At 48.7% G+C, this 15,351-nt stretch overlaps 1 protein-coding gene across 2 annotated transcripts in view; it reads left to right on the forward strand.

The window, feature by feature from the left end:
• The window catches only part of Nmnat3 (nicotinamide nucleotide adenylyltransferase 3), a 109,638-nt gene extending 94,544 nt beyond the window's left edge, over positions 1-15,094 (forward strand). The window contains exons 3-5 of one of the 2 annotated variants that reach the window (XM_076868259.2): positions 3,250-3,433; positions 7,932-8,011; positions 13,770-15,094. In XM_076868259.2, the coding sequence (XP_076724374.1) occupies positions 3,250-3,433; positions 7,932-8,011; positions 13,770-14,152 (647 nt within the window). In that variant the 3' untranslated portion in view covers positions 14,153-15,094. Of the gene's footprint in view, positions 1-3,249; positions 3,434-7,931; positions 8,012-13,723 lie in introns of both variants that reach the window. The other variant, XM_076868260.2, reaches the window with a different exon arrangement.
• The last annotated feature ends 257 nt before the right edge of the window (positions 15,095-15,351 follow it).

The following is a 15,351-nucleotide window of genomic DNA, read 5'->3' on the forward strand; positions in this document are numbered from 1 at the left end:
GGACCACAGGGAATGTGCACCTTGCCAGTGCAAGACCCCACACTGACCAACCACCTCCAGCCCTGACCCCACCAGCCTATAGTTACCACGAGGTTAGCCCTTCAGACAAGGATGGACGGATTCGTTTACAGCTCTCACAGTCCAACCATGTCACCTCTGAACATTCCTGTATTATCAACACAGGATATTTTGGAGGACCCCTCATATCCAAACCATAACATTCCACCCCTGGCCCCCAAAAGCTCACGTCCACCACATAATGAAAAAAAATGCATTTAGTTGATTTTTTCAGGAGACCCCGTAGTCTTAGCAAAATCCCCCGAAATCCAAGTTCAAAATGTCTTCTGAGACTCAAGGCAGACTCTTGGCAGTGAGCCTCTGTAAAGATCAAAAGCAATTACATATATCCAATACACAGTGGCACAGAGTAAATATTATCATTCCAAAAGGGAAGAATAGGGGCTTAGAAAGAAGGGGTAGGACCAAACAAGACTGAAAACCTGCAGGCAAACAGGTCCCTTAACACCACCTATAGCCTCTTGGGTACCCCGGGGGAAGATGTTCTCTCCAAAGGGCTTTGGAAGCTTAGGGAAGGCTCTGGCCTTGCCAATTGTTGCGCTCATGGTCTCTCCCTTTAGTCTGGTTCTCTCCACAGCCAGCAGATTTTCTCAGCGGAGAGTCCATGTTACTGGCATCTTTTAATTTCTAGGGTCTGCCTTCCAGCTTCGTCCCCACCTTCACAGGGTCACTTATCACCCTCTCAGGGCAATCTGCACAAATGCTGACCTTGCTCCACCTTGCCTGGCACTCCCAGATCTTTCCTCAAACTCCTGGTGGAACCCTCCATGATGGCCTAACTTCAGCTTCCTTCGTTCCCACAGAACCAGCAGCACGTGGATGATGCCGAGGCCCGCTACCAGCTCAGGGTGACCCCTGTCACCTTAGCCATCTGCAGCACCCTCTCAGTACCTGGGTGGCTGAGCACAGTGACAAAAATTTGCTAGACCCCTTGTGCAAGCAGGACATCACCAGGATCTCTTCTCAAAGGAATTTTTCCTTCTACATCCTTAAGCCTGTGATGGGTGTGGTCTTGCAAATCCCTGAGATGCCTTCAAGCCTTTTTTCCCCCCATTTCCTTGTGCGAAGTACTTAGCATCTCTTTCACGGCTAACATCTCTTCAACAGTCACACCTTTCTTGTCCCCAATTTTAAAAGCACTTTTTTGGTCAAACTGCAAGTTTTTATTCAGCTCTGCTTTCCTCTCCTGATTCTCACAGTAAATTTGGCTAAAAGATTCTAGCAAAATTCATGCCACTGACTGAATGCTGCGCTGCCTTAGAATTTCCTCCACCAGATTAATTATTCCATCGCTTTAAAATTCAGCATCAGGCAAAATCTCAGGACATAGGAAATGTGGAAAAGTTCTTTGCCAGAGTGTCACGTGAAGAGCCTCTAGTCCAGTTCCCTCTAGAGTCCTCATTTTCCTCTGAATCCTCAGGAGCATAGTCCACATTCCTATGGGAATTCTGGTCTTCTGAGCTCCCACCAGAATTTCCCATTAAGCTCTGCTCACAGCAATCTAAGATTTATCTATTCTGCATCCCCAAACTTTTCCAAACTCCTCCCACAAACCAGTTCCCAATGCCTCTGAACCACATGGTCAGGGATTGTAAAAGAATTATAGACCCATCTTCCTTCCCCAACGACTCCCCCACCCCCAGTACCAGTTTCTCTGTTAGTGAGCTTTGTGTCACTGTGACCAAAATACTTGACAAGGATTGAGAGGAGGAAAAGTTTATTTTGGTTTTTATTTCAGAGGTTCAATCCATGATTGACTGAGTCCATTGCTCTAAGACCAAGATGAGGCAGCACACCATGGCAGGAGGCCTACCAGAGGGAAGCTACTCAGGACATGGCAGCCAGGAAGCCAAGAGAGAGAAAGAGGACCGCCCTTCCAGGGCACACCCCACTGGCCCACCGTCCTCCGGCCACATCCCACCTGCCTACGTTTACCAGACAGTTAGCCCAAACTCGGATGGGTTGATTAGGTTATAGCTCTCAGAGTCCACTCATTTTACCTCCAAACACTTCTGCGTTAACCCAGGAGCGTTGCGGGGGGTGGAGGGGGGGACACCTCATATCCAAACCATAACAGACCATAAGACAAAGAATTATAGAGCCGTCTTCCTTCCCAAAAGTAACTAGCAACATGAAGCCATCCACCGGTGTCAGTTTATCTAGAAATGCAAATGTTAGTTTTAAGACTAGAAAATTATTCAGTGCAATTCACTATATTAACTGACCAAAGGAGAAAAATTGCACCATCATTTCAACAGTTGCGGGGGGGATAAAATGATAAAATCCAATATTCTTGCATGTCAGAGACTCTGGAGCTAGAAATAGAGAATGTCTCCAAAAGTAACACTGTCCAGTTCAAGTAGACTCAGCTTCAGAAGAAAGGCCAAGTGTCAAGGGCTTACTACATTAAAGTTATCTCTCATCAGACAGATCCCATGCAGGTTCACGGGATCTACAGGGAGTTTCCGTGGCAGATGAGCACAGCCCATGGCTATTCCAAGACAGGCCTCTCCTTCCACCGATGGCAGGATCCTCCAAAGTCAGTTCACCCAACTATCCCCCAACCCTGCTCCATGCTGCATCCCATCTTACACCTTGCAGCCTCAGTGCCCAGTTTGGACTAAGAAACTACACTTACCCATTGTCCCCCACAGGGGACATCATGATGTTCCTCAAACATTTTTATTTCTTGCACTGGGGATTGAACCCAGGGGCACTTGACCTCTGAAATACATCCCCAGCCCCCTTCCCCAACTTTTTAACACTTTTGAATTTTATTTTGAGACAGGTCCTCAGTAAGTTGCCGAGGCTGGCCTCAAACTTGCGATCCTCCAGTCTCAGCCCCACAAGTTTCTGGGATTACAGGTGTGGCCCCTGCACCCAGTCTTCCAGCATATTCTGGTATCTGGCTCTGTGGGCCCATTGCTCTGTGGGCTCCGCCCTTGCAGCCTTCCTCTCGATAAAAGTACTGCAGGGGGTTGTAGAAGACTGTCAGGGAGGCACGAGATCATGGAGGTGATACCCTTGCTCTTGCTGTTGGCCCATGAAGGAGAGCATGCCAGGGTTGCCTCCACTCAGGACAGGCAGAGGTCTTAGCACCTGCCTGGACTCACACCACAGGGTGGCAAGCATCTGTCTGGACATGCAGCATCATAGTTCTCTCCTGCCTAGGTATGTACCAGGTGATCCAGGGCATCATCTCACCTGTCAATGATGACTACGGGAAGAAGGACTTGGTGGCTTCTCATCACCGAGTGGCCATGGCCCGGCTGGCCCTGCAGACATCCGACTGGATCCGTGTGGACCCCTGGGAGAGCGAGCAGCCACAGTGGATGGAGACGGTGAAGGTGCTGAGGTAAAGGTGGTCATGATCTTGTGCCATGACCTGCAGGGTCTGTGGGGGAAGGGAGGGAAGGGGAGCAGAGTGGGACTTCAGCCAGACCTCTTCAGCCAAGGTCTGAGAAGTGTCTCCAGTGAGAGAGACCGACAGTCACCTTTTCAGAGAGGTCCCCAAGCAATGATAAATTACAAGCCACTGTCCATCAGGAAGCACTTATGGAGAGACCTACCCAGTCTTCTGTCAGAGAGCTGTAGCATCAGGCCCTGGGCCATCACTCAGTTGCTATGTGACTCTGATCAAGTGACTTAACCTCTCTGAGACCTATTTCCTACTTGTGAACTGAAGACAATAAAATCTAACGAGGATTTTTTTTTCAATGTAAATAACTCTCATGACCTTGAACAGCCTAATAACCTTCATTATGATTATTTTTGTCATTGACTAGCTTGGAAATTGAATCTATACAATAAGCTCTTTTGCTTGTACAAATCATAGGTTCTCTAAATCTAGACTTTTATGTAGAATAGAAAAAAAAGAAAGACTGTGAATCTAGAAATAGTTACTTAAGATTTTTTTCCTGTCTATCTTTTGAAATTGCTGTTAGTGTTCAACATAAGTAACATAGCTCTTCCAAGCCCAGGACCAGGGTGTTTGGGGGAGAAGCAGGGAGTTTCATCTGCCCTGGCTGTCACCATCAGTCACCCCCGCCAGCTCCGTGGCAGGGACTGCAGGCTGCAGGCGGGGTCTTCTATTTGGAAGCACCAGGATTTTCACGGAATGGGAGGAACACGGGACAAGTCAACTCATTGGCAGCCCTGTCCATAATGTGTTCAGCCTCGGTTGTTTACTTATTTGCGGAGGCACTTGGAAGGAAACTGTTCGCGTTTTGAGTAAAGGTAAACATGGAGACTGCATGTGCTGGTTCCAATGACTTCACCTTCTGCTGGGGAAGAACAGCTAGGAGCAAGTCACCAGTTATAGTGCCACTTCAGAAGCTGCTGCTGAACCAAAAGGAGAGCAAATAGGAAATACTTGTCAAGATGTGTTCACCCTTTTTTTTTTTTAACCACCCCTTGGAATAAGCAAAGGCTCATATATTGAAAACTGCACAAGGAATAAATTTGCACCTCGATCATCCTTTTAGAATGAGTCATGGTCTCATTTATCCAGGCTAACAGAGGAGAACAGAAGCAAGACAATAGATGACGCAACAAATCACTTAGCCTGCAGGGATCTGCCTTCCCCGCCACCCCAGAGAGGCAGGTTGCAGAGGGCACAGGCTTTGAAGCCAAACTGACCAGTGGAATGACTCGGTGTAAGTGGCATGGCCTCCTCCCTGAGCCTCCGTTCCTCACCTAATAAAATGGGTGACGTCACCTACCTACCGCACAGGATTCTGAGATGATGCAGCAAACGACCTGGTTTATGGGAGGTGCTGGATAATGCCAGCTCCCCTCTCTGCATCCTCAACATGAGGCTGACATGACTTCTCCTCAGAGCCCATCCGTCATTCATGGATACGCAGGCAGTGACCAGAGTAATTTAATGTCACTCATGCTTCTGCTGCAAAATGCAGGTGTGAGCCACGATTTTACTACATACTCTTTATTTATTTATTTATTTATTTATTTATTTTACTGTGTTCTTTATTCCACCGCTGGCTACACATTTTGTTTTAATCTCACTGGCCGGGGGCAGGATACTGAAATTTTTGAAGAGTTCGCTGGTGATGCTAATGTGTGGCTAGTGTTGAGTCCCACAGACTCCGTCACTGAGCATGTAACTCACTTCTGATTTAAACTGAGGTCCCCTCAAGGCAGTGGTCGAAAACCCTGGCTACAGGGATCACTTGGAAAACTTTTTTAAAATGCTCACCCTCGTCCCAGAGATTCGGGTTTGCTGGGGCGGACTCTAAGTGTGGGTAAGGGTCCCGGATGATTCATGCGCTGCCATGGTTGAGAATCATGGTGTAGACAACAGTTTTCACGGAGAGATGATTGGAGATCTTTTAAAGGTTGAAAATCTGGTTAAAATGGTCAAGTCAGGTGGTGTGACGGCAGCATGGCAGGAACTGGTCCCATCATTGCTCCACTGAGTCTCCTTCTGGCAGAGTCCACAGTGGATCCATACCACAGTGACACAGTAGCAAATGACATCAGGATGAATCTCACAGTGGTATCAATTCCCCGTGGAGCTTATTGAAGATTATTTTTCTTTTTCCCAGATTGTTTATTTATTTATTTATTTTTTAAAATCTCAGCCACTTTTGTGTCCTTAGGCATTGGCAGCTTTCCTTCTCTGTGAGCTGTGGGCAGGAGGGTCTCACGGTGCCAGCTCCTGTGGCCCATCACCCACTGTCCTCTTTGTCCATTCCAAGCATGATCTTAAGTTGTATTCATTTCACAGATGAGAATACTGAGAGGCTAAGTTAGTCACAGTCACACAAATCAGCAGGGGGTGGCGCTCCAGTCGGGCCCCACTCTGAAGCCATGCCGTGGCCATCTTCAAGGACAGTGACCTGGCGGCTGGGAGCATGAGGTAGCTAGCTGTCTTTGCTCTTGCCATTCTCACCCTCTGAAGGGGCTTCCTTGGAGATCAGGGGGCTGCTGGGGACACAGGGAGGATGCTGCCAGCATCAAGTCACAGGCCCAGTGCTGGCCACACAAGGACAAGCAGCAGCAGCAGTGGCCCCCAGCCCAAGAGACAGAGAGGAAGTCCACAGGGAAAGCACACTTGGTACTGAAGGTCATCATTTGAACAAGATCCAGAGAGCCAAGATTCAAAGTGAGACAACTTGGAGTTTAGAGACAAGTAAAACGAGATGCCAATCACCACCTTAAGGCCCCACCTACTGCACATGCCAGGCTCCATCACGCACATGCAACTCTGAGAGGTTGGGTTCAGCCCCATTTTACAGGTGGGGGGATGGAGGCTCTGGAAGGCTCAGTCACATTCTCAAAGTCCTACAGTCAGAAAGCGGAGGGGGGACTCAAACCTACTTCAGTCTGAAGAGTGGGTGCAGACCAAGCCGGGGTCTCACCTTCAGAGAGGAAGCTTTCCAAGCCACGCAGCCAAACAGCCATGGAAGCGGCCTAGCCGGGCCCTGGGGAGACTCAGCCGAGTCTCTGAAGCAGTTGAAGGGCCCTGGGCCAGGGTGAGATGTTTTCATGTACCCACTCCTTCCCTGGCTCCTGAGTTCAGGAGACTGCAAGTGGGCACTTTCTAAGGAAATAAGAATATGAAGGTGAATGAAATGAGGTCCTTATTCACAGTCTGGTGGGACTGAGGAGTGTTACTGTAACAACAGGTGAACTCTATTGAGCAGGTCCTGCATGGACTAAGCTTTCCTGTTCCTCCACGCCTCCTCCTGGTCCCAATCAGCAGGGGCCACTTCCCTGGCCTTTTGCAGGATATGGCACTTTCTCTGTGGTCTTATGATATGTGCTGCAGATGAGGCCCAGTGAACTTTCATGATCAATTAACAGATGAGGTCAGTGAGGCTCAGAAAGTGTCAGTAACTCATCCAGGTTCTCGGACCACTTGGCTTGCACTTGAACTTGAACCCACACACTCTGGCTGCAGAGCATGTGCTTTTCCACCGGGCTCCGCCCCCTCCCGCAGGCGGCTCTAGCAAATGCATAAAAATAAGAAGAGAGAAGATTGGGTCCGTGCAGGAAAGCGTGTACGGTGATTTCCTATTCCATAAGAGAAGAAGGTGCAGATACCTCCTGGCTTAAGGAAGACAGATGGCTTAAAACGCTGAGCATGCCTAGTGGGTGCAAGTCTAATCCTCTCCAAAATGCTCAGTGCATCCATTAACTCTTCATCTCCAGGACTGCCCATCAGAGGTGGGCACTGTCATTACCCCCTCTTTGCAGAACCATTCACACAAAGACCCGGAATCCTTCCCCCAGGGTCACACAGCCTCGGGGGAGCTGGAACTCCCCTCAGGCCATCTGACTCCAAGCCCTGGCTCTCAGTCATCACCCTGCTGCATTTTAAAGCACTGGTTTATATGAAGGGCATGGTGTCTCTAGAGAGCTAGCTGGGGGCTAGGATGTGCTGGGGCTTGGTGTGAGTAGCTCCTCACTTTCACAAAAGCCCACGACACAGGCATTATCACTGGGCTTTCCAAATGAAGCCATGTGCTCAGCTCTGCCCCTAATGGCTGGGTCCTTCACTTCCACTTAGCATTGACCTCTGTATTTTTAAAGTGGGAAATAGTGAAGGAAATGTTGAAAGAGTGGAAATAGGCTCGCTTGCTGCTTTCACCCACATGGCACAGAAAGTAGTGAGGTGTCTTGGAGGGGACTCTCTGGGACAACCCAGATGGCATCTGCTTTCTGACCCAGCACCTGGCACAGTGCCAGGCACACAGGGTGCCCTCAACAAATATTATAGGATAAACAGATAAAAATGGATAGGAACAGGTCAGGACTTAAATTCTGAGACCCCTGGGGTGGCTCTGGGGACGGGAGGGCCACATACCTGAGCCCCTGTGTTTATGCTGCAGGCACCATCAGAGCCAGCTGCTCAGATCTCCACCCCCGATGGAAGGCTCGGACCCCGGCCAGGCGCCCTCAGCACCCACAGGTGGGTGCCCACTCTCTCTCCACAGGAGGGGGGATGCCAGCGATCCCTGTGAGCATTGATAGTGTCACAGCTGCGGAGGACTTGAGGCCAGTCCTCTGAGCTCAGACAAGGAATGTGCTGCCCACCTGGTTGGGTGGATCTGTCAAGGTCAAAAGCTCAGATTCAACCACCTGCCACCCCTCTCCTCCATAAATTATTGTGCTAACTTGGGATTTACTGCCCAAAGGAGTTTACCTACCCCGTGACCTGTGCTTGTGACATGGATTACAGGGATACACTGGTGAGTGTCGCTGGGATTCTTTTAAAACCCTTATTTAGCCTTTTTGAATTCAAACTGTGTCATTTAAAATATGAACAGAGACAGTAACCCTTTCTCACAGTTACTCAACGATTTACTCATAAGAGGAAACCTATTTTTAAGGGTATTTATAGTCAATTTGGATGATCCCCTAACCCTGACCCCACGTTTCACCTCTTGTCACCTCCTGGTGGTTGATGGAGACTTGCTGCCTGTGACTTCAGGGGACGCCCAGCCCTGGTATCCATGGACCCAGGCATGACCTTCTTATGAAAGCAAGCAGGATCCCCGCATGGTGGTGGTGGTCAGGGGTGGGGACAGGATGTGACGTGCCAGGGAATCACTGGCCCCACTGGGTCGAGATTCCACCTGTCCATCTGCTCAGTCTCCTATTATGGGGTCTACAACTTGGGTTGGTGGGACACACTTCCACCCTGTCAAGGAGAGGTGCACCTAAAATGTTTTAGCCATGCAGAACTTTCCAGAACCTTAACTACATCCATGTGCATTGTGACTCATCAAGAAAGGGAAAATGCCCTCAGCCATCCCTACTTTTTAACCCTGGAACTCTTTTCCAATGCCTTTTTGTGTTTCTCAGACCCAATGTTCCCGAACAGGAAGGGAGCATACTTCTAAAAGGACTTGGAAATGCCACCAGGCCCTGACAGGGGAATGCTGGTCAATGGATCCCACCCAGCAGAATCACCTGAGGGCTGCTCAAAAACACGGATTCCCAGGCCTCTGCGTGGGAATGGGGCCCAGGAATCTGGATGTTTAATAAGTACCTGGGGTTTACTTTACAGCCAGTTTGGGGGACTTTGCACCGGAGTCAGAATCTAAGTAGGAGTTCTGGTGCCTCCTACATATGCTCCCCGGCACGTCCCTGGGCCAGACTCTGGGCTCAGACTGAGAACAGGGACAGCCAGTGCCAGCCCCTGCCCTGAGCTGGAGACAGGTGTGAAGGAGCAAGTCCAGGCTTGAGTCCCACTCATAGGCCATGTAGGCTCTGGAGGTCGGAGGTATTTCAGGACAGAAGGGCAGGCTAGGGCACAAGGCAGGAATCGGCTCCGTGTGGGGCACTCCATGCCCGGGGAACACCACACCCTGCGGGGAGACACGGGGAGCAGCCAGGGTGGCGTGGAGACCCAGCCCTCTCGCACCTGCTCTGCAGAGACTTCCAGAGTCTGTCTCCTCTCTTTCCCTGACTGTTCCTCTTCCCCTTCCCTTCTTGGCTCCTTGGTGGAAACCCTTCCTGTCCTGCAGGCTCAGTCCTGAGGCCACCTTCCCTGTGAAACCACCCCAGCTGCTGTCATTCATGTGAGCGCTCTCCCTCTGCCAAAGCACACCCCACGTTCTCCCCAGATCCACCTGGCTCTACCTGGCCCTGTACTAGTTGAACTCTTTCTCTCTTTTAAGACCCTATATTCTGCTTGTCTTGTTCTATTCTGTGCAAAAAGAAAGTTTTCATGGAGTGAAAAGTGGACTTTTCAATTTACCAAAATATATTAGTTCCTTTAAAAACAAAACAAAACAAAACAAAAAACCTCTCCATGCCCTTTGCTTGACAAATTCTCCTTCTAGGAATCCAGCTAAGGGGACTATTAGAAATTGGGACAAAGATGTATGCAGAAAGATGTTTGCACAGCAGTTTTTACAACGGCAGAAAATAAAAGCAACCTCCTTGTTGAAATATAAAGGAATGTGTAAGTAAATTATACTGTATACATAGGACGAAGAATCTGCATAAAAGGTTTCAATGATATGGAGAAACTGTTATGAAGAAAGCAGGGAAAATCAGGATACGATACCATAGATATTACCTCGAGTCTATAAAAAAATGAATATACTTTCACATTTGCTTGCACGTCTAACTCAACAGAAAAACTTAAGGAAATACACAAATATGTTGGTGGTTTGTGTTGAAAGCAGAATGATTTTTATTGTCGCTGTTGTTATTTTCTGTTTTACATACTTACGCATTTTCCATATGTTCCCTGAGGTACACATATTTCATGTTTGTAATCAGAAGGAAAAGTCAGTGATTGAAAACCAGAAGGTGCAGTTTTCTCAGCCTCTGTTTGGCTTTCCCTGACATGGCATGTACGTTACGAGTGACACATTTCTAAGGGACCATCTTGTGTGCTGTCTTTTGCAGTGTGTTGTTACACCCTGGGGTTGCAAATTCCGTGATGAGTTCAGCATTCCTTCTGCAGGAGCCTGGCTTTGCCCATCACTTTTGTGATTTGCTGTCCTCCTTGGACTCACCCAGAGTCTTGTGGGTTTCTGTGTCCAGGAGATCCTTGGATGGGACCCTTGGGAGTGGATGATGGCCCCCGTCCTTTGAAGTTTGACTGTCTGTCTTTTGTGAAGGTGGTCCCTGCCCTTGGCTCCCAGGACAGAGCCCAGCTCAGTGATGCTCAGAGGGTCCCTTTCCATTAACCAGCAGGTGCTCAATCTGCGCACACTTCTCACTGAATGGTTAACACGGGTACCACCCCTCAGATGCCTAGACCTGGTGCCTTCTCTGTTTAGGACCCAGTGGTCCCACGCTTCTAGGTGTCTGTGGGGTTCTGTGATGGACATCATCATCAGTGGCTGTGTTCAGACCTGTGCCAGGTGGGACATTCAGGCTGCATTCCTCCATCTCTCATTTCCATAACATCCATGGTCATGGTGCTCATGTTTCCATTTCACAGCTGAAGAGACTGGCTAGGTGGCTTTGCCAGAATGCCAGCGAATCTAAAATCCAAACCCAGGGTGCCCGTATAAATCTTGGTTTCCTCTGCTTTGCCAAGCCTGTAGCTACTCAAAGGCAGAACACACTTCCCCCAAAATGCCCAGAGACGCCCAGTTCATGTCACTGGGTCACCGTTAGGACAAACCACATTGAAAGCCTTTACACTGCTTGTTGGAGTTGGGTACTTTGGACTTGGACACAGTCACCCAGTCTGAAAATGTTGTAGCTCTGATGTAAGGGGATGTGAAAGGGATACATGGATGCCTTTGCGAGACCTGAAGGCAAGACAGCTCAGAATTGGGGTCTGAGGCCTATGTCACCATAGGAACTGATCCACTGCAAGATGTCCCCCGGAATAACAATCACCACCAGCCTCACAGACCTGCCTTAATGGGGATCTGGGGACGTGTGGGCACTTGTCCCCTCTAGACAAGGGTCAGAGTGAATAGTACTCCTTCCTGTCATGGTTAATCAACCAAACAGGACCTAATACGGAACGAATAGGAGGAAACCTCCCCCATAAAACCACTGGGAGAAGAAGGGGGTGTCTTCTCTGTTCTCTGACCTGTGGAAACAGAGGGCATGTGCCCGAGCCCCAGGAGACCCTGGAATTAAATGGAGATCATTTAGCAACCACCCACAGGAAGGCCACAGAACAAGCAATTCTTGAAAACCCAAACACTGATCAGTGGTTGAATAACAAGAAATTAGCTGTAGAACAGTGTAAGTCCATATGTACAATGTGAGCAATGAGACCAACGCAGAGTAGTGAAAAGTGTGAGTTACTAAATGAATTTTAAATGCGACTTTATGAGTTTAAAAAGGCCAGGCATTTAGGAGATAATTCATAAGTGCTGAATGGATATTTTGGTGAGTAGACAGGTAGATAAATAGGTACATGGATAAGTTAATTAATTAATCATGGGCAGTTAGCACATAATAGCACTTACTCCGTGCCAACCCCTCTTCTAAGTGCATTATACTTATAGACCTATTCAATTCTCAAATAATCCTCTAAGTAAGTACTACTCACAGCCTCATTTTAAGAGATCACATGAGCCTCTGAATGGCAGGGCTGGAATGGGAGTCGTAGGTGTCTGTGCTGGAGTGTTGGTGTGAGGCCACCAAGAATTCACACTCGCGTGAAGGATGGAAGGTTTGAATGTCATTCACTGTACCAATGGCATGCCACTGGGGGGGGGGTGGAAAGTGTGTTTCCATAACTACATCTGGCTCTTTGAACAAGTCCTGTGCCTGTTGTCTCAGGGATGGGGAAACCAAGGCTCAGAGAAGGGAAGACCTTGGTGCCATAGCGGCCTGTGCCTAACTGAGGCCAGATCTCAGACCTCTGCGTGACACCATTGGTCCCTCACACCCCACCCATGCCCAGCCCAGTACTCCTTTGCAAACCCTCCTCTCTGGTCCATGTCCAAATTCCTTCAAGTGCTCCACTACCAAGGAGCCCCAACCCACCCTGTACCCCTAGCGTAGCCCCTCCTTCCTGTGGCAACATGGTGATAAAGATACCAGCCCTCCAGGAGCCCAGACTTCACCATATACTGAAGCTGAGATTGGTTTCTGGAAGGACCAGAGATCTTGCAACAAGCTTTAGCATGGACCTTGCTTTTCCTTTTCAAGAATATGAATGGGGGTGGGAAAACCCTGCTGGTCTCCTGTGCTCCAGTTATGATGCACGTACAGATTCCCACCAGCAGGCGGCAGCAGAGCCTAGCAGTTACAGATGCCCCACCTGGAGGCTGGCTGCCTGACTCCTGACTTCTGGGACTAGCTGAAGACCTCACTTGCCTCTCAGAGCCTCAGTCTCTTCTTCTGCAAAATGGGCACAAAATACCTACCTCATAAAATTGTTCCGAGGACCACATGGTATCATACACACAGTGTTGAGTAATAATACCGTACTGACCACCAAATTAATGTTAAGCATTATTTTCTCACCATAATCAGCATGATAGAGCAAATCCCCAAAACTTACCCACCCTGAGTTCTGAGATTTGTCATACTGGAAATGACAAGGCCCCAACTAAGAGCTGGGGATGTGGCTCCAGCGGTAGAGCGCTCCCCTGGCATGCGTGCAGCCCGGGTTCGATCCTCAGCACCACATACAAACAAAGTTTAGTTTTCCGCCGAAAACTAAAAAAATAAATAAATATTAAAATTCTCTCTCTCTCTCTCTCTTTAAAAAAAAAAGGCCCCAACTAAGATCTTAAAGATTCTTTGGTTATTCAAAGAGCCTTTCTTTATACCTCACCTTCATGATGATGTTTTCCGTAGAAGTACCAGGTCCTAGAGCCTAATACACCAGGGCAGGCATGGATCCCAAATATGGCAATGACTTGTCCAAGAGCTTTAAAACCCTTACCCTGCTTCAGAAAGGGAGATTCTGGGGACGGCATGACCGCCTCTGATCCTGCAATCACAGACAAGTCCTTTATAGCACTGGGGGGTGGGGGGGATCTTTGTATTATTTGGCATTTTGTCAAAATTAAACAAAAGCTGTATTGATGAAATCATCACTTATAACCACATGCCCTGAAATAGTTTCGGATTCCATTGCTTGCTTTTTCTTGAGCGGAACACAGAAACATTGAGTTCTCAATACCTTCCAAGAAAAGCACTGGGCGCCAGTCCCTGGCAGAATGTCTCCTTATCTTTCCAGGCGGCGGCCTTGGGTGCCTCTCTGAGACCCGCCCTTGTTTTCACAGCTGCGCCCCAGCTGAAGCTCCTCTGCGGGGCAGACGTCTTGAGGACCTTCCAGACCCCCAACCTCTGGGAAGACGCACACATCCAGGAAATAGTGGAGAAGTTTGGCTTGGTGTGCGTGAGCCGCGTGGGCCACGACCCCAAGGGGTACATCCTGGACTCGCCCATCCTGCGGAGGTACCAGCACAACATCCACCTGGCCAGGGAGCCCGTGCAGAACGAGATCAGCGCCACCTACGTCAGGAGGGCCTTGAGCCAAGGGCAGAGCGTCAAGTACCTGCTGCCTGACCCGGTCATCGCCTACATCAGGGACCAGGGTCTCTACACCAAGGACAGTTCCTGGCAAGCCACAGGCACCCAGAGGGGCCCAGGAAAGACGAGCTAGGAGGGACTCAGCCACCTCTCCTCCTCCCGGGAGGGGGCGGTGCAGCTTTTTTGGTTTGCTTTGGATTTTGCTTTGGGTTAGCATTTTTTCATTTGTTTTATTTCTACAGTGATGTTACCCTTAAGTCTTGACTCTCCTGCTCCAGGACAAGATAACCTGCCCCCACAGCCAGGACAGACGCTTATCAAGGAAGTTAAAATGATGGGGCAGGTCCTGAGGATCAGGCAGACCCTCTCCGCCACTGCATGGTAATTAGCTCTCCGCACACTGAACACCATTCTGTGCGCCCCAGGGTCCGAGCAGAATTGCCCACGTGCATTTTTTAACTAGGACCAGGTGCAACATGCTGGTCTTGATTGGCAGGATTTGACAGGATGCTAATTACTGAACAGTGGGCCTTGTCAACGTCCTGGTTTCAAACAGAATAATACTAAACGGAGGAGTCAGAAATTTGGAAATTTGATGATTTCCACTGCATCTTGCCTTACAAACCATTGTCTACCTGCCTGCGGGCCTTTCCTAAAATTTCAACTGAACTCTTTCTAAGGCGTGATACTCAAGTACTATTTTTGATACAGCGAGTATTTTTAACACTGCTATCCTCCAAAAACCAGGGCTTCTGGTTTCCCTGTTTCTAAAAAGGAACGGAGGTAAAACAGATGCCTGTTTTAGATGTTTTTGAATGTTTTATGACTGCCTACCTGTTGGAATATTGGCAAAGGGATAAATAATAAACTGACATCAAAAAGTGCTAATGAAAAGTTTCTCTTTTTTTTTCTCCCTTTGTTATATTATTAATGCCTGGTGTGCCGGCTGTTGCTCTTCTTTTTAGTCACTCCGAGAAATTTGCTGCTGTTCCTACCGGAATGACATGAATTTGAAAATTTGTGTCCTGGGTCCAGGGAGCACAGGAAATCATCGATTTTCAAGGTCATGCAAACAGTTTTCTCATCCAAAGCACTGGATCGGCGCCTCTGTTCAGGTGGCCTCAAAAGGGAGCAGGGACCCCTGGTGTGTTCAGATCTGACATTGCACCCCAGGTCCAGCAAGGGCGTTGGGGGGCCTGATTGGGTTGGGGTTGACTCCACCCCTGCTGACCATTGACTGCACTGGGAATTTGCTTCTCCAAAGCTCTCCTCTGGCTCAGCTTTGTTACAGGTTTAATGGTGCAGAAAAACAAAGGGCAGGCAAGAAAAGCT

The sequence above is a fragment of the Callospermophilus lateralis genome, chromosome 10 (assembly GCF_048772815.1).
Source record: "Callospermophilus lateralis isolate mCalLat2 chromosome 10, mCalLat2.hap1, whole genome shotgun sequence".
Classification (NCBI taxonomy): domain Eukaryota; kingdom Metazoa; phylum Chordata; class Mammalia; order Rodentia; family Sciuridae; genus Callospermophilus; species Callospermophilus lateralis.